At 38.7% G+C, this 27,342-nt stretch overlaps 2 protein-coding genes across 2 annotated transcripts in view; both read left to right on the top strand.

Moving 5' to 3' along the window:
• The first annotated feature begins 437 nt into the window (after window positions 1-437).
• LOC138334893 (mucin-2-like) lies at window positions 438-2,700 on the top strand. Its single transcript, XM_069283765.1, has 3 exons — window positions 438-465; window positions 731-866; window positions 1,305-2,700. Exons 1-3 carry the CDS (start codon window positions 438-440, stop codon window positions 2,698-2,700), a joined length of 1,560 nt encoding a protein of 519 aa, XP_069139866.1.
• Window positions 2,701-10,780: 8,080 nt separating this feature from the next.
• LOC138334724 (myophilin-like) overlaps window positions 10,781-27,342 on the top strand; it is a 28,622-nt gene continuing 12,060 nt past the window's right edge. Inside the window, exons 1-3 of the mRNA XM_069283416.1 lie at window positions 10,781-10,940; window positions 14,852-14,988; window positions 15,319-15,532. Of these exons, the coding sequence (XP_069139517.1) occupies window positions 10,887-10,940; window positions 14,852-14,988; window positions 15,319-15,532 (405 nt within the window). The 5' untranslated portion in view covers window positions 10,781-10,886. The remainder of the gene's footprint in view (window positions 10,941-14,851; window positions 14,989-15,318; window positions 15,533-27,342) is intronic.

Below are 27,342 nucleotides of genomic sequence, written 5' to 3'. Positions count from 1 at the left end.
TATATTAATACCATTTTTACCGATTTTACAGTCACTTGTTGTGTTTTTCTTTAAGTTAATAATAAATATATCATAATCTTACAATATTTACAACACATTTTCTTTGAATGACGATATATCGGGTACGACGTTTTAGAAAATCCACAAAATTGAATATTCCGGGAACACCTTATACTCTCATACATTCTTGGTCCCATGAACATATTTTCTCCAATATATAATTTTGTATGACTTCACAGTAGTATTTCAATATAACACCTCTGACAGGTACAAAGATCACCAACAGCTAACTGATCTTTATAAATCCACATTGACGTTGTCGGTAACATCTTTTATACCCTCTGTTGACGCAACAAAGGGCATAGCAGTTTTACTACGCAAGGTCTCAAATTGAATTTCATCTTGTATAAATTATCAACGTTGTCAACTAACTTCAAATGAAGGATAATGTATTCCTTTTCAATGGTAGGAAATAAATCAGGTGTTTGCATAGAATTTAGCCTGTGATAAGATATGACGCTGTCTTGAAAAGAAGGATTTACTTCAGAGATTTAAAATACAAGTTACACACTTAGTGGTATGCGATCGACAGGAGCCACCTTGAAGCCTAAAAAGGCTCCAAAATGTCTTCTTGACTTTATTTCCCTTGTGACCACAGGGGAACTTAAGGGCATTTTTCTGATCACATCAATTAGTTGAAAGGTTAACAGTAATCGTATTAATTTGCCAGGACGTCTCTCTTCTAGTGATCGCGACTCGAGACGTCACCTCCTTCTAGAGATCTCTATTTCACACATCCAGTTCGCAACATCTCACCTTCACACCAACGGAACCAGGTGTCTCCTATCCAGTGATTACAACGATAAGTCAGAATGTTCTCTGCTCCTGCGATCTAGATCGTGCTATTAAATGAGTTGAAACGTCTCCCCTCTACACCTATAGGTCATAACGTCTCCCCTCTACACCTATAGGTCGTAACGTCTCCCCTCTACACCTATAGGTCATAACGTCTCCCCTCTACACCTATAGGTCGTAACGTCTCCCCTCTACACCTATAGGTAGTAACGTCTCCCCTCTACACCTATAGGTCGTAACGTCTCCCCTCTATTTGGTCGTAACGTCTCCCCTCTACACATATAGGTCGTAACGTCTCCCCTCTATTTGGTCGTAACGTCTCCCCTTTACACCTATAAGTCGTAACGTCTCCCCTCGACATTTATAAGTCGTAAAGTCTCCCCTATATTAGGTCATTACGTCTCCCTCGACTGCTATAGGTCGTAACGTCTCCACTCGACACCAATAAGTCGTAATGTCTCCAAACCAATAAGTCTTGACGTTCCCACACCGAAAAGTCGTAACGTATGCACACCAGTGAGTCATGACATCTCCACACCAATAAGTCGCGACGTTCCCATACCAATAAGTCGTGACGTTCCCATACCAATAAGTCGTGACGTTCACATTCCCATAAGTCGTGACGTTCCCAAACCAATAAGTCGTGACGTTCCCATACCAATAAGTCGTGACGTTCCCATTCCAATAAGTCGTGACTTCTCCACACCAATAAGTCGTGACGTTACCACACCAACAAACAGTGACGTCTCCACACCAATAAGTCGTGACGTCTCCACACCAATAAGTCGTGACGTTACCACACCAACAAGCAGTGACGTCTCCACACCAATAAGTCGTGACGTTACCACACCAACAAGGAGTGACCTCTCCACACCAATAAGTCGTGACGTCTCCACACAAATAAGTCGTGACGTTACCACACCAACAAGCAGTGACGTCTCCACACCAATAAGTCGTGACGTTACCACACCAATAAGTCGTGACGTCTCCACACCAATTAGTCGTGACGTTACCACACCAACAAGCAATGACGTCTCCACACCAATAAGTCGTGACGTCTCCACACCAATAAGTCGTGACGTTACCCCACCAACAAGCAGTGACGTCTCCACACCAATAAGTCGTGACGTTACCACACCAACAAGGAGTGACCTCTCCACACCAATAAGTCGTGACGTCTCCACACAAATAAGTCGTGACGTTACCACACCAATAAGTCGTGACGTCTCCACACCAATAAGTCGTGACGTTACCACACCAATAAGTCGTGACGTCTCCACACCAATTAGTCGTGACGTTACCACACCAACAAGCAGTGACGTCTCCACACCAATAAGTCGTGACGTTACCACACCAACAAGGAGTGACCTCTCCACACCAATAAGTCGTGACGTCTCCACACAAATAAGTCGTGACGTTATCACACCAATAAGTCGTGACGTCTCCACACCAATAAGTCGTGACGTTACCACACCAATAAGTCGTGACGTCTCCACACCAATTAGTCGTGACGTTACCACACCAACAAGCAATGACGTCTCCACACCAATAAGTCGTGACGTCTCCACACCAATAAGTCGTGACGTTACCCCACCAACAAGCAGTGACGTCTCCACACCAATAAGTCGTGACGTTACCACACCAACAAGCAGTGACGTCTCCACACCAATAAGTCGTGACGTTACCACACCAACAAGCAGTGACGTCTCCACACCAATAAGTCGTGACGTTACCACACCAACAAGCAGTGACGTCTCCACATCAATAAGTCGTGACGTTACAACACCAATAAGACTTGACGTTCCCTCTACACCAATAAGTTTGAACGTCTCCCCTCTATGTTAATAAGCCTGAACGTCTCCCTTACAGTGATCTTAATAATAAGTCGGTACATCATCTTCCCTGTGATTTCGGGACAATGACCCTCCAGGGAATCGCATTAGCATTACCGACCCTCCGAGAGAAGCGAACTAAACTGACCAATTCGAACATGATTAATGTAAGTAGATCAAGTCCCAGCTATCACGGGCGACTATCATGTTAGGGTGATAAACACACCATATCCCCTATCTACCTATCTGTGATTGTTAACTCCCTCCGGGCCAGATCAGTAGGCCTTGATAACAAATGGATGAATTTACCAGTTGTCAAATCATATACACCACATGTTGAGCAGATTGTATTTTTATACGTTTACACACGTGAGTTGTCCTTGGGAGTTGGAAAGGGTATATTTATCTGACTTATTCTTCCTGGACAAAGAATGGATTAATTTTCACCGGATTTTGAAAAGAAAAAAGAATCATATCCTGCCGTTACTTCGTCCGCATTGTAAGAAATTGTCCACCCATAGTCTAGAGCTACGATATCGCAACAATGCTCTACATACAAAATGTACATTATGACGTATTTAGAGATATGTAATGTAGACTACAACATACTCCGTTTCCCTGTGGACGCACTCACACTAGTGCATTATTTGTGTTTAAAAGGTCGATACGAAAGTGGCTTTATTGCATTTCATCATAGTGTAAATACCAACAGTCTCCTACGCGTGTCTCATTACACAGACTATCGTATAGACTGGCTGACTGTGAATAAATCTGATTTATTGGTGGTGAGACTGAATAAGTCGAAGGTTTAGGATTAAAACTAAATAGTAAATATGTTGGAAACAAACAGGAGAACGAGGAAACGTAAGATAGGGGTCAAAGTGAGAACATTTATCAATGTGAGAAGAGGGGTCAAAGTGAGAACATTTATCAATGTGAGAAGAGGGGTCAAAGTGAGAACATTTATCAATGTGAGAAGAGGGGTCAAAGTGGGAACATTTATCAATGTGAGAAGAGGGGTCAAAGTGAGAACATTTATCAATGTGAGAACAGGGGTCAAAGTGAGAACATTTATCAATGTGAGAACAGGGGTCAAAGTGAGAACATTTATCAATGTGAGAAGAGGGGTCAAAGTGAGAACATTTATCAATGTGAGAAGAGGGGTCAAAGTGGGAACATTTATCAATGTGAGAAGAGGGGTCAAAGTGAGAACATTTATCGATGTGAGAAGAGGGGTCAAAGTGAGAACATTTATCAATGTGAGAAGAGGGGTCAAGTTGGGAACATTTATCAATGTGAGAACAGGGGTCAAAGTGAGAACATTTATCAATGTGAGAACAGGGGTCAAAGTGAGAACATTTATCAATGTGAGAAGAGGGGTCAAAGTGAGAACATTTATCAATGTGAGAAGAGGGGTCAAAGTGAGAACATTTATCAATGTGAGAAGAGGGGTCAAAGTGAGAACATTTATCAATGTGAGAACAGGGGTCAAAGTGAGAACATTTATCAATGTGAGAACAGGGGTCAAAGTGAGAACATTTATCAATGTGAGAACAGGGGTCAAAGTGAGAACATTTATCAATGTGAGAACAGGGGTCAAAGTGAGAACATTTATCAATGTGAGAACAGGGGTCAAAGTGAGAACATTTATCAATGTGAGAACAGGGGTCAAAGTGAGAACATTTATCAATGTGAGAACAGGGGTCAAAGTGAGAACATTTATCAATGTGAGAACAGGGGTCAAAGTTTGAACATTTATCAATGTGAGAACAAGGGTCAAAGTGGGAACATTTATCAATGTGAGAAGAGGGGTCAAAGTGGGAACATTTATCAATGTGAGAACAGGGGTCAAAGTGAGAACATTTATCAATGTAAGAAGAAGGGTCAAAGTGGGAACATTTATCAATGTGAGAACAGGGGTCAAAGTCGGAACATTTATCAATGTGAGAACAGGGGTCACAGTGGGAACATTTATCAATGTGAGAACAGGGGTCAAAGTGAGAACATTTATCAATGTGAGAACAGGGGTCAAAGTGAGAACATTTATCAGTGTGAGAACAAGGGTCAAAGTGGGAACATTTTTCAATGTGAGAACAGGGGTCAAAGTGAAAACAAGGTTCAAGCGATGATTGGGGTCAAAGCAACAAAACGATTACTTATTGTAATATCGACATAATGAGAAACATGGGTCATAGTGATAACAATAGGGTCAAAATAAGAAAAAGGGACAAAAGTGGTAATAGTGGTCAAAATGAGGGCATGTGTCAAAAAGTGAGAACAGGGAGCAAATGTGGATATCACGACTGTAACGACCTTGGGTGATTAAGGGATAGCTGGATCCATGTGATTACTGGGGTCAATGTGATAACAGGGGTCAATGTAATAACTGGGGTCAAAATGATAACTGGGGTCAAAGTGATAACTGGGGTCAATGTGATAGCTGGGGTCAATGTGATAAGTGTGGTCAATGTGAGAACAGGGGTCAATGTGATAACCGGGGTCAATGTGATAACTGGAGTCAATGTGATAACTGGGGTCAATGTGATAACTGGGGTCAATGTGATAACTGGGGTCAATGTGATAACTGGGGTCAATGTGATAACTGAAACGGGGTCAATGTGATAACTGGGGTCAATGTGATAACTGGGGTCAATGTGATAACTGGGGTCAATGTGATAACTGGGGTCAATGTGATAACGGGGTCAATGTGATAACGGTAGGATCAATGTGATATAACTGGGTCAATGTGATAACTGGGGTCAATGTGATAACTGGGGTCAATGTGATAACTGGGGTCAATGTGATAACTGGGGTCAATGTGATAACTGGGTCAAAATGATAAACTGGGGTCAATGTGATAACTGGGGTCAATGTGATAACTGGGTCAATGTATAATGGGTCAATGTGATAACTGGGTCAATGTGATAACTGGGGTCAATGTGATAACTGTGGTCAATGTGATAACTGGGGTCAATGTGATAACAGGGGTCAATGTGATAACTGGGGTCAATGTGATAACTGGGGTCAATGTGATAACTGGGGTCAATGTGATAACTGTGGTCAATGTGATAACTGGGGTCAATGTGATAACTGGGGTCAATGTGATAACTGGGGTCAATGTGATAACTGTGGTCAATGTTGATAACTGGGGTCAATGTGATAACAGGGGTCAATGTGATAACTGGGGTCAATGTGATAACTGGAGTCAATGTGATAACAGGGGTCAATGTGATAACGGGGGTCAATGTGATAACTGGGGTCAATGTGATAACTGGGTCAATGATAACTGGGGTCAATGTGATAACTGGGGTCAATGTGATAACTGGGGTCAATGTGATAACTGGGGTCAATGTGATAACTGGGTCAATGTGATAACTGGGGTCAATGTGATAACTGGGGTCAATGTGATAACTGGGGTCAATGTGATAACTGGGGTCAATGTGATAACTGTGGTCAATGTGATAACTGGGGTCAATGTGATAACTGGGGTCAATGTGATAACTGTGGTCAATGTGATAACTGGTCAATGGTCAATGTGTAACTATGTGATAACTGGGGTCAATGTGATAACTGGGGTCAATGTGATAACTGGGGTCAAAATGATAACTGGGGTCAATGTGATAACTGGGGTCAATGTGATAACTGGGGTCAATGTGATAACTGGGGTCAATGTGATAACTGGGGTCAATGTGATAACTGGGGTCAATGTGATAAACTGGGGTCAATGTGATAACTGGGGTCAATGTGATAACTGGGGTCAATGTGATAACTGGGGTCAATGTGATAACTGGGGTCAATGTGATAACTGGGGTCAATGTGATAACTGGGTCAATGTGATAACTGGGTCAATGTGATAACTGGGTCAATGTGATAACTGTGGTCAATATGTGTATATAACTGGGGTCAATGTGATAACTGGGGTCAATGTGATAACTGGGGTCAATGTGATAACTGGGGTCAATGTGATAACTGGGGTCAATGTGATAACTGTGGTCAATGTGATAACTGGGGTCAATGTGATAACTGGGGTCAATGTGATAACTGGGGTCAATGTGATAACTGGGGTCAATGTGATAACTGGGGTCAATGTGATAACTGGGGTCAATGTGATAACTGGGGTCAATGTGATAACTGTGGTCAATGTGATAACTGGGGTCAATGTGATAACTGGGGTCAATGTGATAACTGGGGTCAATGTGATAACTGGGGTCAATGTGATAACTGGGGTCAATGTGATAACTGGGGTCAATGTGATAACTGGGGTCAATGTGATAACTGGGGTCAATGTGATAACTGGGGTCAATGTGATAACTGGGGTCAATGTGATAACTGGGGTCAATGTGATAACTGGGGTCAATGTGATAACTGGGGTCAATGTGATAACTGGGGTCAATGTGATAACTGGGGTCAATGTGATAACTGGGGTCAATGTGATAACTGGGGTCAATGTGATAAGTGGGGTCAATGTGATAACTGGGGTCAATGTGATAACTGGGGTCAATGTGATAACTGGGGTCAATGTGATAACTGGGGTCAATGTGATAACTGGGGTCAATGTGATAACTGGGGTCAATGTGATAACTATGGTCAATGTGATAACTGGGGTCAATGTGATAACTGGGGTCAATGTGATAACTGGGGTCAATGTGATAACTGGGGTCAATGTGATAACTGGGGTCAATGTGATAACTGGGGTCAATGTGATAACTGGGGTCAATGTGATAACTGGGGTCAATGTGATAACTGGGGTCAATGTGATAACTGGGGTCAATGTGATAACTGGGGTCAATGTGATAACTGGGGTCAATGTGATAACTGGGGTCAATGTGATAACTGGGGTCAATGTGATAACTGGGGTCAATGTGATAAACTATGGTCAATGTAATAACTGGGGTCAATGTGATAACTGGGGTCAATGTGATAACTGGGGTCAATGTGATAACTGGGGTCAATGTGATAACTGGGGTCAATGTTGATAACTGGGGTCAATGTGATAACTGAGGTTAATGTGGTAACTGGGGTCAATGTGATAACTGGGGTCAATGTGATAACTGGGGTCAATGTGATAACTGGGGTCAATGTGATAACTGGGGTCAATGTGATAACTGGGGTCAATGTGATAACTGGGGTTAATGTGATAACTGGGGTCAATGTGATAACTGGGTTCAATATGATAACTGGGGTTAATGCGATAACTGAGGTCAATGTGATAACTGGGGTCAATGTGATAACTGGGGTCAATGTGATAACTGGGGTCAATATGATAACTGGGGTCAATGTGATAACTGGGTTCAATATGATAACTGGGGTTAATGCGATAACTGAGGTCAATGTGATAACTGTGGTCAATGTGATAACTGGGGTCAATATGATAATAATGTGATAACTGGGGTTAATGTGATAACTGTGGTCAATGTGATAACTGTGGTCAATGTGATAACTGGGGTCAATGTGATAACTGGGGTCAATGTGATAACTGGGGTCAATGTGATAACTGGGGTCAATGTGATAACTGGGGTCAATGTGATAACTGGGGTAATGTGATAACTGGGGTCAATGTGATAACTGGGGTCAATATGATAACTGGGGTCAATGTGATAACTGGGTTCAATATGATAACTGGGTTAATGCGATAACTGAGGTCAATGTGATAACTGTGGTCAATGTGATAACTGGGTCAATATGATAACTGGGGTTAATGCGATAACTGGGGTCAATGTGATAACTGTGGTCTATGTGATAACTGTGGTCAATGTGATAACTGGGGTCAATATGAAAACTGGGGTCAATGTGATAAGTGTGGTCAATGTGATAACTGGGGTCAATGTGATAACTGTGGTCAATGTGATAACTGTGGTCAATGTGAAAACTGGGGTCAATGTGATAAGTGTGGTCAATGTGATAACTGGGGTCAATGTGATAACTGTGGTCAATGTGATAACTGGGGTCAATGTGATAACTGGGGTCAATGTGATAACTGTGGTCAATGTGATAACTGGGGTCAATGTGATAACTGGGGTCAATGTGATAACTGGGGTCAATGTGATAACTGTGGTTAATGCGATAACTGAGTTCAGTGTGATAAATGGTTTAAATATGATAACTGGGGTTAATGCGATAACTGAGGTCAATGTGATAACTGGGTTCAATATGATAACTGGGGTCAATATGATAACTGGGGTTAATGCGATAACTGAGGTCAGTGTGATAACTGGGTTCAATATGATAACTGGGGTTAATGCGATAACTGAGGTCAATGTGATAACTGGGTTCAATATGATAACTGGGGTTAATGCGATAACTGAGGTCAATGTGATAACTGGGTTCAATATGATAACTGGGGTTAATAACGAGGTCAATGATAACTGAGTCAATATGATAACTGGAGTCAATATGATAACTGGGGTTAATGCGATAACTGGGGTTAATGCGATAACTGGGGTCAATGTGATAACTGGGGTTAATGTGATAAATGGGGTGAATGCGATAACTGGGGTCAATGTGATAACTGGGTTCAATATGATAACTGGGGTTAATGCGATAACTGAGGTCAATGTGATAACTGGGGTCAATATGATAACTGGGTTAATGTGATAAATGAGGTCAATGTGATAACTGGGGTTAATGCGATAACTGAGGTCAATGTGATAACTGGGTTCAATATGATAACTGGGGTTAATGCGATAACTGAGGTCAATGTGATAACTGGGGTCAATATGATAACTGGGGTTAATGCGATAACTGAGGTCAATGTGATAACTGGGGTCAATGTGATAACTGGGGTTAATGCGATAACTGAGGTCAGTGTGATAACTGGGTTCAATATGATAACTGGGGTTAATGCGATAACTGAGGTCAATGTGATAACTGGGGTCAATATGATAACTGGAGTCAACATGATAACTGGGGTTAATGCGATAACTGGGAACAATGTGGTAACTGGGGTTAATGCGATAACTGAGGTCAACGTGGTAACAAGGCCAATATGTTAAAAGAGTCATGTTTCCTAAAACGTTCGTAATATATATATATCAAAAATCAGGTTTATAAGAATATATTTGCCTGTGGGATGGAGTGATAACAAGGAGACTGAGGGGTTTATCATCGGTAAAATTCGGAGCTGCAAAAGAGCCGAAATACTGCGGTATAAGGATACTTTGTATACTTAGACTGGCCACCAGACACTAAGTCATTGATAAGATTTTCTCAGCAGAATTCTAATACTAGATAATATCCCTCAAGTTTGAAACTAGGATAAAAATGCCATCTATACAAAAAATATCAAGTTAACTTTTAATGATGTTTTTGATATTCTAGAGACTGGTGGCCAGTCTAGGATGTATCAAACAGGGAAATGTGAAACATGTGTAAAGCACATTTGGCCAACTTGTAAGCTTGTTTGTAAATATGGTTTGTGGTCAAGCTTAATTTGTTTAGGATAAATTAGCACTTAAATCTATATGTACACAGATCGTTAGTGTACATTGTGAATTTTATTTTCCATGTCAAGTATTATGACAAACAATCTCGTTACATATATAATACACAGTGGCGTAAGTCAACATTCTTACCTACTGGACAGGTGTGTGTATCATAAGTACTGGTAACAATGTGGTGCTACAGGTAAGATACATGTACGTAAATGGTATTCATTACATTCCAGACCTTAACACAATATTGTTTTTATCTCAACGCAGGACGTGACGTCACACATTTTTAGGATTTGTGGTTTTGTATTTGAGATTGGTGTAAATATTTTGTTTAGGAGCTATCTCTTTTACACTTAGTCACGAGGTCAACACGAGGCGGAGAAGTTCAATTTCCTTATAAGGACACGATAAACTATATATGAACTGGAATGAAATTAATTCAAATTAAAATGATCTCACAAATAAACCGCTGTGCCTTTGTGTGTACCATGATTTTAATCTGACACTTTGTAATGTTTAACGTATTAACCATTGAATCGATTCAAACATTTACGAAAGGCCAGCTGATTATCGTCTACGACGAGAAACGCCTTGCTAAGTGGATCAGCCAATCACAGAAGCTGTTATAATCAGTTGTGAAGTCAGAGGTCACGCATGAATCATCGTCCGTTAGACTATATATTGTGGTTTCACATCTGTCTGTTGAGAAACTAGTACACGTGTCTGTTGTGAAACGTTTTGAAATCCAGGAATAAGGAATTACTCCATCATGTCCAGTAACAGAGCAGCTAAAAGTGGTCTAGCACTTGAAGCCCAAAACAAGGTAAGACGACCTGTTGGTGACATTGTCTCTTGTCCAGTTGTATGTCCGGCATATGCCGAGCTATCGCGTGAGGCTGCTGAAGGAAAATTAGCGGGAATGAGGATGCGATAGACTGAAAACGTTACATTCTGGGGTTTAACCAAACAGGTGCCCGTGACTTTATTAATTTTATATGCCCGTGGTAGTGTTATTTCATTACAACTCAAGTTATGATCCTTCTGGCGTCAGGCGGTTTACAAAGTCTAATGTACATATAATAATAACTGTAACACTTTAGCTGGGGATGTAAAGTAATTGAGCTCGGCTACATGTAAGCCAACAAGATTTAAACTATGTCTACTGAACTGATACACAACAGACAGAAAACAATGACCCATTAAGAGCCATCTCTAATTACCGTCTGCAGTATTATGATAATCTGCCTCGCCCGCGCTCTCTTATCCAATCCTTGGACCATTTGAATATCATTTCCATATTAAGGCGACACACCCATTGAGTCAACAATGACGTTATTTCAAGTGTGTTTGAACTCCGGATGGAAAAAGTATGTTGGAGAATGTTCATAAAGGAATGCACTTTAAACGCGTTATGTTTTATTGCTAGTCATACCAATTATATAACGTACACATATAATAGTTTACCTATAGTAAGTGATATACTTAAATTCTTCCTGGTATTTTAAATTAATTACATATAAGAAAATACTTTGATTCGTCCTGGATAAATTAATTACGTATAGGAAAATACTTAGATTCATCCTGGTATCTTAATGTATAGAAACATACTTACATTCGTCCCGGTATTTCAAATTATATTCATACACGCATGATAGTGTATGCTTAATATGCTATCTTCATATAATGTGAAATGGGTTTTGATTTTCTGAAGACAGTATAATCAATAAATTCAGTAAAACTTAAATACAAATGTGAATTTGGCTCATTGATGGAGGGGTAGGAGGGGATATATTGCGGAAATAGGAGTTTGAATTTCTGCATCAAACTGACAAACCTCGAAGTAGTATTTATTATCAATATTTTGAGAGAGTGTTGATAGCCCGTGGGGTCAGGCAGAGATTGGAGATTGCCCAGTGGGGGTACAGGCGACCTAGTGTATATATAAAAATATCTTATGATCTACATGTAGTTCCTTCAGTATGGTGGAATGTTTCCTAGCCCTGAACTTAAATTGAGGGATTGGAATTTTAGCGATAAGTAAAATACAGCATCCTGCCTTCTGTGTATTAGATGTGTATTAAAGGGGTATGTTGGTGGTATACAGTATCAGCACATTTCACGCGAGTTCTATCAACTGGCGGTTTCCTTGAGACGACTGATAAGCGATAATGTAAATCATAATATCAAATGTCTACCAAGTAAAAATCAACAACTCAAGTGATGATTTCATAATTTATCTTCCCCGGGCGAAATGGCAAACGATTGATGGGTTGTCAAACGATGAATTTAACACGGAAAGGATGTTTATTTATAAATGTATAGTTATACCTATTGACAGTATAAATACACACACACACACACATTCTGTCATTAAATTTCTATCCATCACGTGGTAAGGAAATGTTTCCTTCTGCAAACTCCTAACCTTCCAGGGTACATTTTAATGAGACTATTCGTAAAGACGTGCCCGTTTCTGTTGGGAAACCAGTCGTTCCACTTCAGTGTTTCCTCATTATAAATACTTGCGTGTATCCATTTTACAATGCCTTCATTGAGAAACTAGTTCAGTCGGCCCATAATCTGTTATGGAATTCTGGGCTGTAGTTTAAATAGCTCCTTAAAGTGATATAAGTTTTCTATATCTAGTCCATAAAAAGTGATATAAGTTTACTATATCTTTCATACTTACACGTGTAATACTGGCTGGTCTAGGGCAATACACTCATGTCGCCTGAGGCTGTATTGCATGGCTACCCATGCAATAAAGCATCGTGACGTCACGGCGTCAACAAAATTTCTATTTCCTCTGTAAAATTTTATTTTTTTTCACAATATTGACTGGTTGTACTATTAAAGATGCAAGCAACGGAATTTGTGTTGAAAATATCACGTAATTTTTCATGTATGGAAAATTGACTTCCAGTCGTTGATTTCTTCGAATTTATTTCAAAATGGCGGGATATTATCGTTGTAAAATTGCAATAAAACGTCGAGGTATGAAAGAAAAATACTCTTTCATACGTGGATATGAAGGATAGGGATATTCTACCCTCGGGGTCACGAAATGTTGCAAAACCCTCGGCAAGCCTCGGGTTTTACTACATTTTGTGACCCTCGGGTAGAATATCCCTATCCTTCATATCCACGTATGAAAGAGTCTTATAAGTTTACTATATCTAGCCCCTAATGGTGATATAAACTATCAAAATGTAGCCCCAGTAAGTAATTATCGATGTCTAGCCCCTAAATGTTAATGAGTGATACGATTTATCATATCTACCCCCTTGTGAGTGACAAGAGTTATCATCTGTAGCCCCAAATAGTATACGAGGTTATAAGCTATCAATATCTAGTCTCTAGTTTGTATTATAAAAGTTATCGATTTCTGTACCCTAGTTATATAAGTTATTGATCTCTAGGCCCTATATTATTTGTGTAGGTGTGGTTACATTGTAGTAGGATTACTATAGTACATGTTATAGATAACTGGGTGCTATTCCTATTTACTATTTAGGGATTTATTGTATGTCTTAATACACTGTATTAGTGTATAGATTGTTACAGTTTAGGAATAGACACCAAAATGTGAGAGCGATTCAAATATACAGCAGACAAAATATGCCGTTGATAGCATATATTCCAACAAGTGTTAAAACCGACCGCCTGTTAGGTACGTAATATATGTATGTATAGACTTTCTGCCGACTGTTAGATTCAAAGCAATATGTTACATAGCATAATGTCACTGATTAATCGATAAAAGATCTGAGGAAAATGGGAAATGCATAACTGTAAATTTATTATGTATGAAAAGATGACTACGCTAGTGCACGTTTTTATCACAGACAATAAATGTCTCGGTTGTTCCTGCTCGAGTGCGCTTTAGATATAAAAGTGGTTTAGTGTGTATGCATGCGCACGTTTATAATTAACCACGCCCTAGTCACGTGATGTTTATCGTACGAGGAGATACATCCTGTTCTAGACGCGTTAAATACAAATTCTAATTTGTCACCCTCGAACATTCTGATAACATGATTGTCCAGCTCCTCGCTCCCAAGCTCATTCAACGTATGTGGTCTAGAAAGCGATGCTATCTGTTACTTCCGTCGTCACAGCAAAACTAAATAATCACAGGGACTTGGCGTCGTTGCCTTATCACTTAAATATTATTGTATTCGTGTACAGGGTCCAAGATTTTCAGAGACCGTCTATTTTGACAGTTTTAGTATGATGTCAGGGTGAGTAACTGCTCTGGCACTCTGGCATGTTTCAGTGCTCTGGCACTCTGGCATGTTTCAGTATTGGTGGTTGTGTGGTGTGTGTGTGTTAAATTGTCGCATGAATCTCTGAGACATTGAAAGAGACTTTGATAAAATGGTAGTTACATTGTTCACTTCTAGTTGAAGTACATTGGTGTAAATGTCACCAAATATGATCATCACGGGCCGGTGTAAGTCAGATGGGGTTTATAACCGCGTTGCATGCTGCAGCAGGAACATACCGCAGTCTCCCATAATAAACATTATACATGTATGTAGTGGATGTCGCCCTTATTGACCGTACACATAACTGTTAACAGGACGTTAGGCATTATCAGAAATTACTAGTCTCTGCTAACATTTGATAAATCTATTTTTGTTGATTCATTATTTTGTTCCTTTTCGTCCTATTTATAGCCTTCATCGTAATATTTATCACGTATCATTCACGAACTGACGTTTTTTCCCCCAGCTCAATAGTAAATACAACGAAGAGTTAGCCCATGAGGTATTGGAATGGGTACAGCGTTATAGCGGGGAGCAATTCAGTACGGACGGATCCATGGATAACGTTTATGAAGTCTTAAGCGATGGCTACGTCCTGGGCCGGTAAGAAGACTAAGTTTATATTTTCTGTTAATACTAGTTTCGTTCTCCCAATTTCTTTGCAGGTAAAGATAAACTTATTATCATGTCCCGATCTTCGCCTGAAAAAAAAGAAAACATGGAACAAAACATTGAAGCCCCATGTCGCAGATATTTCCTTGGCTGAAGAGTGAGATAGTTCTGTTTGGTCCCAATATAGTGTTAACCCGCTGTACTCAAATTTAAAAAAAATCCTAGTGTCAAGGTTACTCTTACATACAATTCATATGTTAAAATGTATATGGCCTGTGTAGTTGCACTATCTTTGAATACATTATTATTCTTCTTTTTCAGCATGATCACGAATCTCGGATCTAAAAAAGTTCCCGCAAATATGTTAAGTAAGCGACAGACAATGGCTTTCAAAAAGATGGATTTGATCAGTAAATTCATTGAAGGAGCCAAAGAAATGGGCGTGAAAGCTGATGATCTATTCCAGACTGTGGATCTCACAGATAAAGCCAACCTTGGACAAGTTGTCACCTGTCTAGATTCACTGGGCAGAAAGGTATGCGATCCAAATCTAGCTCTGTCTCAGAGAATCGAAAATGCATATTTTGGTGCACCGTTGCTGCAAAAGATTACAATCACAGGGATCTGGCACGAATTTCTAACCAACAGTATTGTACATATATCAGTGGCGTAGGAAGATGAAACGTAATGGGGAGGCAAAGGTCCTCAATATTTTGTAAACCCCCCCCCGCCGCACCAACAGGAGGAGATTAATTCAACTCCCAACCATATATGCTTTATGTTCATTTTTCATATATTTACACTTGCTAGGCTTGGTCACTATACGCTAATACTAGCCGATTTTGTTTAGGTAAGACACCTATAAATAGAATCTCGCCTCTGATTGGCCAAAAATTAATGTTGATGGCTCGAGACTGAACTTCATGTTAGAGGGTGGACTATTGGCTTAAAATAAACCATTTTTGTCAACTAATGCCATAAATATTAAATGCATGTTTTCTACTCTTTGAAAATAATATTTGAGCATTAATTTTTGCATTTGGGGGATATTTAGGGTAATTTTGAAAATTTGACAATTTCCTGTGTTTTCACTTAGTATTCTGTGCGGGACTGCTTTATTTTAGACGAGCATGGATTTTGGAAAAAGTTTTATTGGTGAACACGCTTTTTTCACTTCGTAACTGTATTCGTGACTGAATTACCTTTCCAACAAGTATAAGTAAGTCATATTTGTATGAACAGAATTTTAGATACACTTATTAATGCTAGCATTGTCGCCTATGGGAAATCTATACGCTAGTCGTACCTATAGAGCGACATTGCAGGATTTTACTGTTTTGACAATTATCTCATCACAAGCGGATTTTAATGCATGTTATTTCATTTTAGAATCATAGCTTATTCACTGTTTAGTTAATTTAATATTATGGAGGCATTTTGGGGAAAAAACAACATTATTTTACAAGAAAAAGTATTTTACATGACAACATACATAGTTGTTTACTGTGGCAGGGAGGGGTTAATGCCTGGGGCTATGGAGTTTAATTTTTTAAAGGTTTTGGTTTGATTAGTTTAACGTCCTATTAACAGCCAGGGTCATTTAAGGACGTGCCAGGTTTGTTGGTGGAGGAAAGCCGGAGTACCCGGAGAAAAACCACCGACCAGCGGCCAGTACCTGGCAACTGCCCCACATGGGATTCGAACTCGCGACCCAGAGGTGGAGGGCATGTGGTAATATGTCGGTACATCTTAACCACTTGGCCACCGCGGCCCAACGGGGCATGGTACACTTGGAGTAAAAGTGGCCCCATTTCTTTAATATTTCATATTTTTGAAAAATTTCTTTTGATGTGTACTTGGTATAACATACTTTATAGGTTTGGGTAATAATTTTTACAATCAGTTACAACAGGGTTTTGTATAGGTAAGACACCTATAAATAGAATCTCGCCTCTGATTGGCCAAAAATTAATGTTGATGGCTCGAGACTGAACTTCATGTTAGAGGGTGGACTATTGGCTTAAAATAAACCATTTTTGTCAACTAATGCCATAAATATTAAATGCATGTTTTCTACTCTTTGAAAATAATATTTGAGCATTAATTTTTGCATTTGGGGGATATTTAGGGTAATTTTGAAAATTTGACAATTTCCTGTGTTTTCACTTAGTATTCTGTGCGGGACTGCTTTATTTTAGACGAGCATGGATTTTGGAAAAAGTTTTATTGGTGAACACGCTTTTTTCACTTCGTAACTGTATTCGTGACTGAATTACCTTTCCAACAAGTATAAGTAAGTCATATTTGTATGAACAGAATTTTAGATACACTTATTAATGCTAGCATTGTCGCCTATGGGAAATCTATACGCTAGTCTTACCTATAGAGCGACATTGCAGGATTTTACTGTTTTGACAATTAGCTCATCACAAGCGGATTTTAATGCATGTTATTTCATTTTAGAATCATAGTTTATTCATTATTTAGTTAATTTAATATTATGGAGGCATTTTGGGGAAAACAAACAACATTATTTTACAAGAAAAAGTATTTTACATGACAACATACATAGTTGTTTACTGTGGCAGGGAGGGGTTAATGCCTGGGGCTATGGAGTTTAATTTTTACTGGTTTTTGGTTTGATTAGTTTAACGTCCTATTAACAGCCAGGGTCATTTAAGGACGAGCCAGGTTTGTTGGTGGGGGAAAACCGGAGTACTCGGAGAAAAACCACCGACCAGCGGCCAGTACCTGGCAACTGCCCCACATGGGATTCGAACTCGCGACCCAGAGGTGGAGGGCATGTGGTAATATGTCGGTACATCTTAACCACTTGGCCACCGCGGCCCAACGGGGCATGGTACACTTGGAGTAAAAGTGGCCCCATTTCTTTAATATTTCATATTTTTGAAAAATTTCTTTTGATGTGTACTTGGTATAACATACTTTATAGGTTTGGGTAATAATTTTTACAATCAGTTACAACAGAAGTTTTCCAACTCCTACAGGTAAGACACCTATAAATAGAATCTCGCCTCTGATTGGCCAAAAATTAATGTTGATGGCTCGAGACTGAACTTCATGTTAGAGGGTGGACTATTGGCTTAAAATAAACCATTTTTGTCAACTAATGCCATAAATATTAAATGCATGTTTTCTACTCTTTGAAAATAATATTTGAGCATTAATTTTTGCATTTGGGGGATATTTAGGGTAATTTTGAAAATTTGACAATTTCCTGTGTTTTCACTTAGTATTCTGTGCGGGACTGCTTTATTTTAGACGAGCATGGATTTTGGAAAAAGTTTTATTGGTGAACACGCTTTTTTCACTTCGTAACTGTATTCGTGACTGAATTACCTTTCCAACAAGTATAAGTAAGTCATATTTGTATGAACAGAATTTTAGATACACTTATTAATGCTAGCATTGTCGCCTATGGGAAATCTATACGCTAGTCGTACCTATAGAGCGACATTGCAGGATTTTACTGTTTTGACAATTATCTCATCACAAGCGGATTTTAATGCATGTTATTTCATTTTAGAATCATAGCTTATTCACTGTTTAGTTAATTTGATAGTATGGAGGCATTTTGGGGAAAAAAACAACATTATTTTACAAGAAAAACTATTGTACATGACAACATACATAGTTGTTTACTGTGGCAGGGAGGGGTTAATGCCTGGGGCTATGGAGTTTAATTTTTACTGGTTTTTGGTTTGATTAGTTTAACGTCCTATTAACAGCCAGGGTCATTTAAGGACGAGCCAGGTTTGTTGGTGGGGGAAAACCGGAGTACTCGGAGAAAAACCACACCGACCAGCGGCCAGTACCTGGCAACTGCCCCACATGGGATTCGAACTCGCGACCCAGAGGTGGAGGGCATGTGGTAATATGTCGGTACATCTTAACCACTTGGCCACCGCGGCCCAAGGGGGCATGGTACACTTGGAGTAAAAGTGGCCCCATTTCTTTAATATTTCATATTTTTGAAAAATTTCTTTTGATGTGTACTTGGTATAACATACTGTATAGGTTTGGGTAATAATTTTTACAATCAGTTACAACAGGGTTTTGTATAGGTAAGACACCTGCAAATAGAATCTCGCCTCTGATTGGCCAAAAATAAATTAATGTTGATGGCTCGAGACTGAACTTCATGTTAGAGGGTGGACTATTGGCTTAAAATAAACCATTTTTGTCAACTAATGCCATAAATATTAAATGCATGTTTTCTACTCTTTGAAAATAATATTTGAGCATTAATTTTTGCATTTGGGGGATATTTAGGGTAATTTTGAAAAATTTGACAATTTCCTGTGTTTTCACTTAGTATTCTGTGCGGGACTGCTTTATTTTAGACGAGCATGGATTTTGGAAGAAGTTTTATTGGTGAACACGCTTTTTTCACTTCGTAACTGTATTCGTGACTGAATTACCTTTCCAACAAGTATAAGTAAGTCATATTTGTATGAACAGAATTTTAGATACACTTATTAATGCTAGCATTGTCGCCTATGGGAAATCTATACGCTAGTCTTACCTATAGAGCAAAAATTGCAGGATTTTACTGTTTTGACAATTAGCTCATCACAAGCGGATTTTTATGCATGTTATTTCATTTTAGAATCATAGTTTATTCACTATTTAGTTAATTTGATAGTATGGAGGCATTTTGGGGAAAAAAACAACATTATTTTACAAGAAAAACTATTGTACATGACAACATACATAGTTGTTTACTGTGGCAGGGAGGGGTTAATGCCTGGGGCTATGGAGTTTAATTTTTTACTGGTTTTTGGTTTGATTAGTTTAACGTCCTATTAACAGCCAGGGTCATTTAAGGACGAGCCAGGTTTGTTGGTGGGGGAAAACCGGAGTACTCGGAGAAAAACCACCGACCAGCGGCCAGTACCTGGCAACTGCCCCACATGGGATTCGAACTCGCGACCCAGAGGTGGAGGGCATGTGGTAATATGTCGGTACATCTTAACCACTCGGCCACCGCGGCCCCAAGGGGGCATGGTACACTTGGAGTAAAAGTGGCCCCATTTCTTTAATATTTCATATTTTTGAAAAATTTCTTTTGATGTGTACTTGGTATAACATACTGTATAGGTTTGGGTAATAATTTTTACAATCAGTTACAACAGGGTTTTGTATAGGTAAGACACCTATAAATAGAATCTCGCCTCTGATTGGCCAAAAATTAATGTTGATGGCTCGAGACTGAACTTCATGTTAGAGGGTGGACTATTGGCTTAAAATAAACCATTTTTGTCAACTAATGCCATAAATATTAAATGCATGTTTTCTACTCTTTGAAAATAATATTTGAGCATTAATTTTTGCATTTGGGGGATATTTAGGGTAATTTTTGACAAAATTTGACAATTTCCTGTGTTTTCACTTAGTATTCTGTGCGGGACTGCTTTATTTTAGACGAGCATGGATTTTGGAAGAAGTTTTATTGGTGAACACGCTGTTTTCACTTCGTAACTGTATTCGTGACTGAATTACCTTTCCAACAAGTATAAGTAAGTTATATTTGTATGAACAGAATTTTAGATACACTTATTAATGCTAGCATTGTCGCCTATGGGAAATCTATACGCTAGTCTTACCTATAGAGCAAAAATTGCAGGATTTTACTGTTTTGACAATTATCTCATCACAAGCGGATTTTAATGCATGTTATTTCATTTTAGAATCATAGCTTATTCACTGTTTAGTTAATTTAATATTATGGAGGCATTTTGGGGAAAACAAACAACATTATTTTACAAGAAAAAGTATTTTACATGACAACATACATAGTTGTTTACTGTGGCAGGGAGGGGTTAATGCCTGGGGCTATGGAGTTTAATTTTTTACTGGTTTTTGGTTTGATTAGTTTAACGTCCTATTAACAGCCAGGGTCATTTAAGGACGAGCCAGGTTTGTTGGTGGGGGAAAACCGGAGTACCCGGAGAAAAAACCACCGACCAGCGGCCAGTACCTGGCAACTGCCCCACATGGGATTCGAACTCGCGACCCAGAGGTGGAGGGCATGTGGTAATATGTCGGTACATCTTAACCACTTGGCCACCGCGGCCCAAGGGGGCATGGTACACTTGGAGTAAAAGTGGCCCCATTTCTTTAATATTTCATATTTTTGAAAAATTTCTTTTGATGTGTACTTGGTATAACATACTTTATAGGTTTGGGTAATAATTTTTACAATCAGTTACAACAGGGTTTTGTATAGGTAAGACACCTATAAATAGAATCTCGCCTCTGATTGGCCAAAAATTAATGTTGATGGCTCGAGACTGAACTTCATGTTAGAGGGTGGACTATTGGCTTAAAATAAACCATTTTTGTCAACTAATGCCATAAATATTAAATGCATGTTTTCTACTCTTTGAAAATAATATTTGAGCATTAATTTTTGCATTTGGGGGATATTTAGGGTAATTTTGAAAATTTGACAATTTCCTGTGTTTTCACTTAGTATTCTGTGCGGGACTGCTTTATTTTAGACGAGCATGGATTTTGGAAAAGTTTTATTGGTGAACCACGCTGTTTTCACTTCGTAACTGTATTCGTGACTGAATTACCTTTCCAACAAGTATAAGTAAGTCATATTTGTATGAACAGAATTTTAGATACACTTATTAATGCTAGCATTGTCGCCTATGGGAAATCTATACGCTAGTCTTACCTATAGAGCGACATTGCAGGATTTTACTGTTTTGACAATTAGCTCATCACAAGCGGATTTTTATGCATGTTATTTCATTTTAGAATCATAGTTTATTCACTATTTAGTTAATTTAATATTATGGAGGCATTTTGGGGAAAAAAACAACATTATTTTACAAGAAAAAGTATTTTACATGACAACATACATAGTTGTTTACTGTGGCAGGGAGGGGTTAATGCCTGGGGCTATGGAGTTTAATTTTTTACTGGTTTTTGGTTTGATTAGTTTAACGTCCTATTAACAGCCAGGGTCATTTAAGGACGAGCCAGGTTTGTTGGTGGGGGAAAGCCGGAGTACCCGGAGAAAAACCACCGACCAGCGGCCAGTACCTGGCAACTGCCCCACATGGGATTCGAACTCGCGACCCAGAGGTGGAGGGCATGTGGTAATATGTCGGTACATCTTAACCACTCGGCCACCGCGGCCCAAGGGGGCATGGTACACTTGGAGTAAAAGTGGCCCCATTTCTTTAATATTTCATATTTTTGAAAAATTTCTTTTGATGTGTACTTGGTATAACATACTGTATAGGTTTGGGTAATAATTTTTACAATCAGTTACAACAGGGTTTTGTATAGGTAAGACACCTATAAATAGAATCTCGCCTCTGATTGGCCAAAAATTAATGTTGATGGCTCGAGACTGAACTTCATGTTAGAGGGTGGACTATTGGCTTAAAATAAACCATTTTTGTCAACTAATGCCATAAATATTAAATGCATGTTTTCTACTCTTTGAAAATAATATTTGAGCATTAATTTTTGCATTTGGGGGATATTTAGGGTAATTTTGAAAATTTGACAATTTCCTGTGTTTTCACTTAGTATTCTGTGCGGGACTGCTTTATTTTAGACGAGCATGGATTTTGGAAAAAGTTTTATTGGTGAACACGCTTTTTTCACTTCGTAACTGTATTCGTGACTGAATTACCTTTCCAACAAGTATAAGTAAGTCATATTTGTATGAACAGAATTTTAGATACACTTATTAATGCTAGCATTGTCGCCTATGGGAAATCTATACGCTAGTCTTACCTATAGAGCGACATTGCAGGATTTTACTGTTTTGACAATTAGCTCATCACAAGCGGATTTTTATGCATGTTATTTCATTTTAGAATCATAGTTTATTCACTATTTAGTTAATTTAATATTATGGAGGCATTTTGGGGAAAAAAACAACATTATTTTACAAGAAAAAGTATTTTACATGACAACATACATAGTTGTTTACTGTGGCAGGGAGGGGTTAATGCCTGGGGCTATGGAGTTTAATTTTTTACTGGTTTTTGGTTTGATTAGTTTAACGTCCTATTAACAGCCAGGGTCATTTAAGGACGAGCCAGGTTTGTTGGTGGGGGAAAGCCGGAGTACCCGGAGAAAAAACCACCGACCAGCGGCCAGTACCTGGCAACTGCCCCACATGGGATTCGAACTCGCGACCCAGAGGTGGAGGGCATGTGGTAATATGTCGGTACATCTTAACCACTTGGCCACCGCGGCCCAAGGGGGCATGGTACACTTGGAGTAAAAGTGGCCCCATTTCTTTAATATTTCATATTTTTGAAAAAATTTCTTTTGATGTGTACTTGGTATAACATACTTTATAGGTTTGGGTAATAATTTTTACAATCAGTTACAACAGGGGTTTGTATAGGTAAGACACCTATAAATAGAATCTCGCCTCTGATTGGCCAAAAATTAATGTTGATGGCTCGAGACTGAACTTCATGTTAGAGGGTGGACTATTGGCTTAAAATAAACCATTTTTGTCAACTAATGCCATAAATATTAAATGCATGTTTTCTACTCTTTGAAAATAATATTTGAGCATTAATTTTTGCATTTGGGGGATATTTAGGGTAATTTTGAAAATTTGACAATTTCCTGTGTTTTCAACTCAGTATTCTGTGCGGGACTGCTATATTTGAAACGAGCATGGATTTTGGAAGAAGTTTTATTGGTGAACACGCTGTTTTCACTTCGTAACTGTATTCGTGACTGAATTACCTTTCCAACAAGTATAAGTAAGTTATATTTGTATGAACAGAATTTTAGATACACTTATTAATGCTAGCATTGTCGCCTATGGGAAATCTATACGCTAGTCTTACCTATAGAGCAAAAATTGCAGGATTTTACTGTTTTGACAATTAGCTCATCACAAGCGGATTTTTATGCATGTTATTTCATTTTAGAATCATAGTTTATTCACTATTTAGTTAATTTGATAGTATGGAGGCATTTTGGGGAAAAAAACAACATTATTTTACAAGAAAAACTATTGTACATGACAACATACATAGTTGTTTACTGTGGCAGGGAGGGGTTAATGCCTGGGGCTATGGAGTTTAATTTTTTACTGTTTTTTGGTTTGATTAGTTTAACGTCCTATTAACAGCCAGGGTCATTTAAGGACGTGCCAGGTTTGTTGGTGGAGGAAAGCCGGAGTACCCGGAGAAAAACCACCGACCAGCGGCCAGTACCTGGCAACTGCCCCACATGGGATTCGAACTCGCGACCCAGAGGTGGAGGGCATGTGGTAATATGTCGGTACATCTTAACCACTTGGCCACCGCGGCCCAACGGGGCATGGTACACTTGGAGTAAAAGTGGCCCCATTTCTTTAATATTTCATATTTTTGAAAAATTTCTTTTGATGTGTACTTGGTATAACATACTTATAGGTTTGGGTAATAATTTTTACAATCAGTTACAACAGGGTTTTGTATAGGTAAGACACCTATAAATAGAATCTCGCCTCTGATTGGCCAAAAATTAATGTTGATGGCTCGAGACTGAACTTCATGTTAGAGGGTGGACTATTGGCTTAAAATAAACCATTTTTGTCAACTAATGCCATAAATATTAAATGCATGTTTTCTACTCTTTGAAAATAATATTTGAGCATTAATTTTTGCATTTGGGGGATATTTAGGGTAATTTTGAAAATTTGACAATTTCCTGTGTTTTCACTTAGTATTCTGTGCGGGACTGCTTTATTTTAGACGAGCATGGATTTTGGAAAAAGTTTTATTGGTGAACACGCTTTTTTCACTTCGTAACTGTATTCGTGACTGAATTACCTTTCCAACAAGTATAAGTAAGTCATATTTGTATGAACAGAATTTTAGATACACTTATTAATGCTAGCATTGTCGCCTATGGGAAATCTATACGCTAGTCGTACCTATAGAGCGACATTGCAGGATTTTACTGTTTTGACAATTATCTCATCACAAGCGGATTTTAATGCATGTTATTTCATTTTAGAATCATAGCTTATTCACTGTTTAGTTAATTTAATATTATGGAGGCATTTTGGGGAAAACAAACAACATTATTTTACAAGAAAAAGTATTTTACATGACAACATACATAGTTGTTTACTGTGGCAGGGAGGGGTTAATGCCTGGGGCTATGGAGTTTAATTTTTTACTGGTTTTTGGTTTGATTAGTTTAACGTCCTATTAACAGCCAGGGTCATTTAAGGACGAGCCAGGTTTGTTGGTGGGGGAAAACCGGAGTACTCGGAGAAAAACCACCGACCAGCGGCCAGTACCTGGCAACTGCCCCACATGGGATTCGAACTCGCGACCCAGAGGTGGAGGGCATGTGGTAATATGTCGGTACATCTTAACCACTTGGCCACCGCGGCCCAACGGGGGCATGGTACACTTGGAGTAAAAGTGGCCCCATTTCTTTAATATTTCATATTTTTGAAAAATTTCTTTTGATGTGTACTTGGTATAACATACTTTATAGGTTTGGGTAATAATTTTTACAATCAGTTACAACAGGGTTTTGTATAGGTAAGACACCTATAAATAGAATCTCGCCTCTGATTGGCCAAAAATTAATGTTGATGGCTCGAGACTGAACTTCATGTTAGAGGGTGGACTATTGGCTTAAAATAAACCATTTTTGTCAACTAATGCCATAAATATTAAATGCATGTTTTCTACTCTTTGAAAATAATATTTGAGCATTAATTTTTGCATTTGGGGGATATTTAGGGTAATTTTGAAAATTTGACAATTTCCTGTGTTTTCACTTAGTATTCTGTGCGGGACTGCTTTATTTTAGACGAGCATGGATTTTGGAAGAAGTTTTATTGGTGAACACGCTTTTTTCACTTCGTAACTGTATTCGTGACTGAATTACCTTTCCAACAAGTATAAGTAAGTCATATTTGTATGAACAGAATTTTAGATACACTTATTAATGCTAGCATTGTCGCCTATGGGAAATCTATACGCTAGTCTTACCTATAGAGCGACATTGCAGGATTTTACTGTTTTGACAATTAGCTCATCACAAGCGGATTTTTATGCATGTTATTTCATTTTAGAATCATAGTTTATTCACTATTTAGTTAATTTGATAGTATGGAGGCATTTTGGGGAAAAAAACAACATTATTTTACAAGAAAAACTATTGTACATGACAACATACATAGTTGTTTACTGTGGCAGGGAGGGGTTAATGCCTGGGGCTATGGAGTTGTCCATTTTTTACTGGTTTTTGGTTTGTTTGATTAGTTTAACGTCCTATTAACAGCCAGGGTCATTTAAGGACGTGCCAGGTTTGTTGGTGGAGGAAAGCCGGAATGCCCGGAGAAAAACCACCGATCAGCGGCCAGTACCTGGCAACTGCCCCACATGGGATTCGAACTCGCGACCCAGAGGTGGAGGGCATGTGGTAATATGTCGGTACATCTTAACCACTTGGCCACCGCGGCCCAACGGGGCATGGTACACTTGGAGTAAAAGTGGCCCCATTTCTTTAATATTTCATATTTTTGAAAAATTTCTTTTGATGTGTACTTGGTATAACATACTTTATAGGTTTGGGTAATAATTTTTACAATCAGTTACAACAGGGTTTTGTATAGGTAAGACACCTATAAATAGAATCTCGCCTCTGATTGGCCAAAAATTAATGTTGATGGCTCGAGACTGAACTTCATGTTAGAGGGTGGACTATTGGCTTAAAATAAACCATTTTTGTCAACTAATGCCATAAATATTAAATGCATGTTTTCTACTCTTTGAAAATAATATTTGAGCATTAATTTTTGCATTTGGGGGATATTTAGGGTAATTTTGAAAATTTGACAATTTCCTGTGTTTTCACTTAGTATTCTGTGCGGGACTGCTTTATTTTAGACGAGCATGGATTTTGGAAAAAGTTTTATTGGTGAACACGCTTTTTTCACTTCGTAACTGTATTCGTGACTGAATTACCTTTCCAACAAGTATAAGTAAGTCATATTTGTATGAACAGAATTTTAGATACACTTATTAATGCTAGCATTGTCGCCTATGGGAAATCTATACGCTAGTCGTACCTATAGAGCGACATTGCAGGATTTTACTGTTTTGACAATTATCTCATCACAAGCGGATTTTAATGCATGTTATTTCATTTTAGAATCATAGCTTATTCACTGTTTAGTTAATTTAATATTATGGAGGCATTTTGGGGAAAACAAACAACATTATTTTACAAGAAAAAGTATTTTACATGACAACATACATAGTTGTTTACTGTGGCAGGGAGGGGTTAATGCCTGGGGCTATGGAGTTTAATTTTTTA

Source organism: Argopecten irradians, chromosome 1 (genome assembly GCF_041381155.1).
Source record: "Argopecten irradians isolate NY chromosome 1, Ai_NY, whole genome shotgun sequence".
Classification (NCBI taxonomy): Eukaryota; Metazoa; Mollusca; class Bivalvia; order Pectinida; family Pectinidae; genus Argopecten; species Argopecten irradians.
The sequence above is the reverse complement of the archived record's forward strand: the minus strand, read 5'-3'. Positions and strand labels throughout refer to the sequence as shown.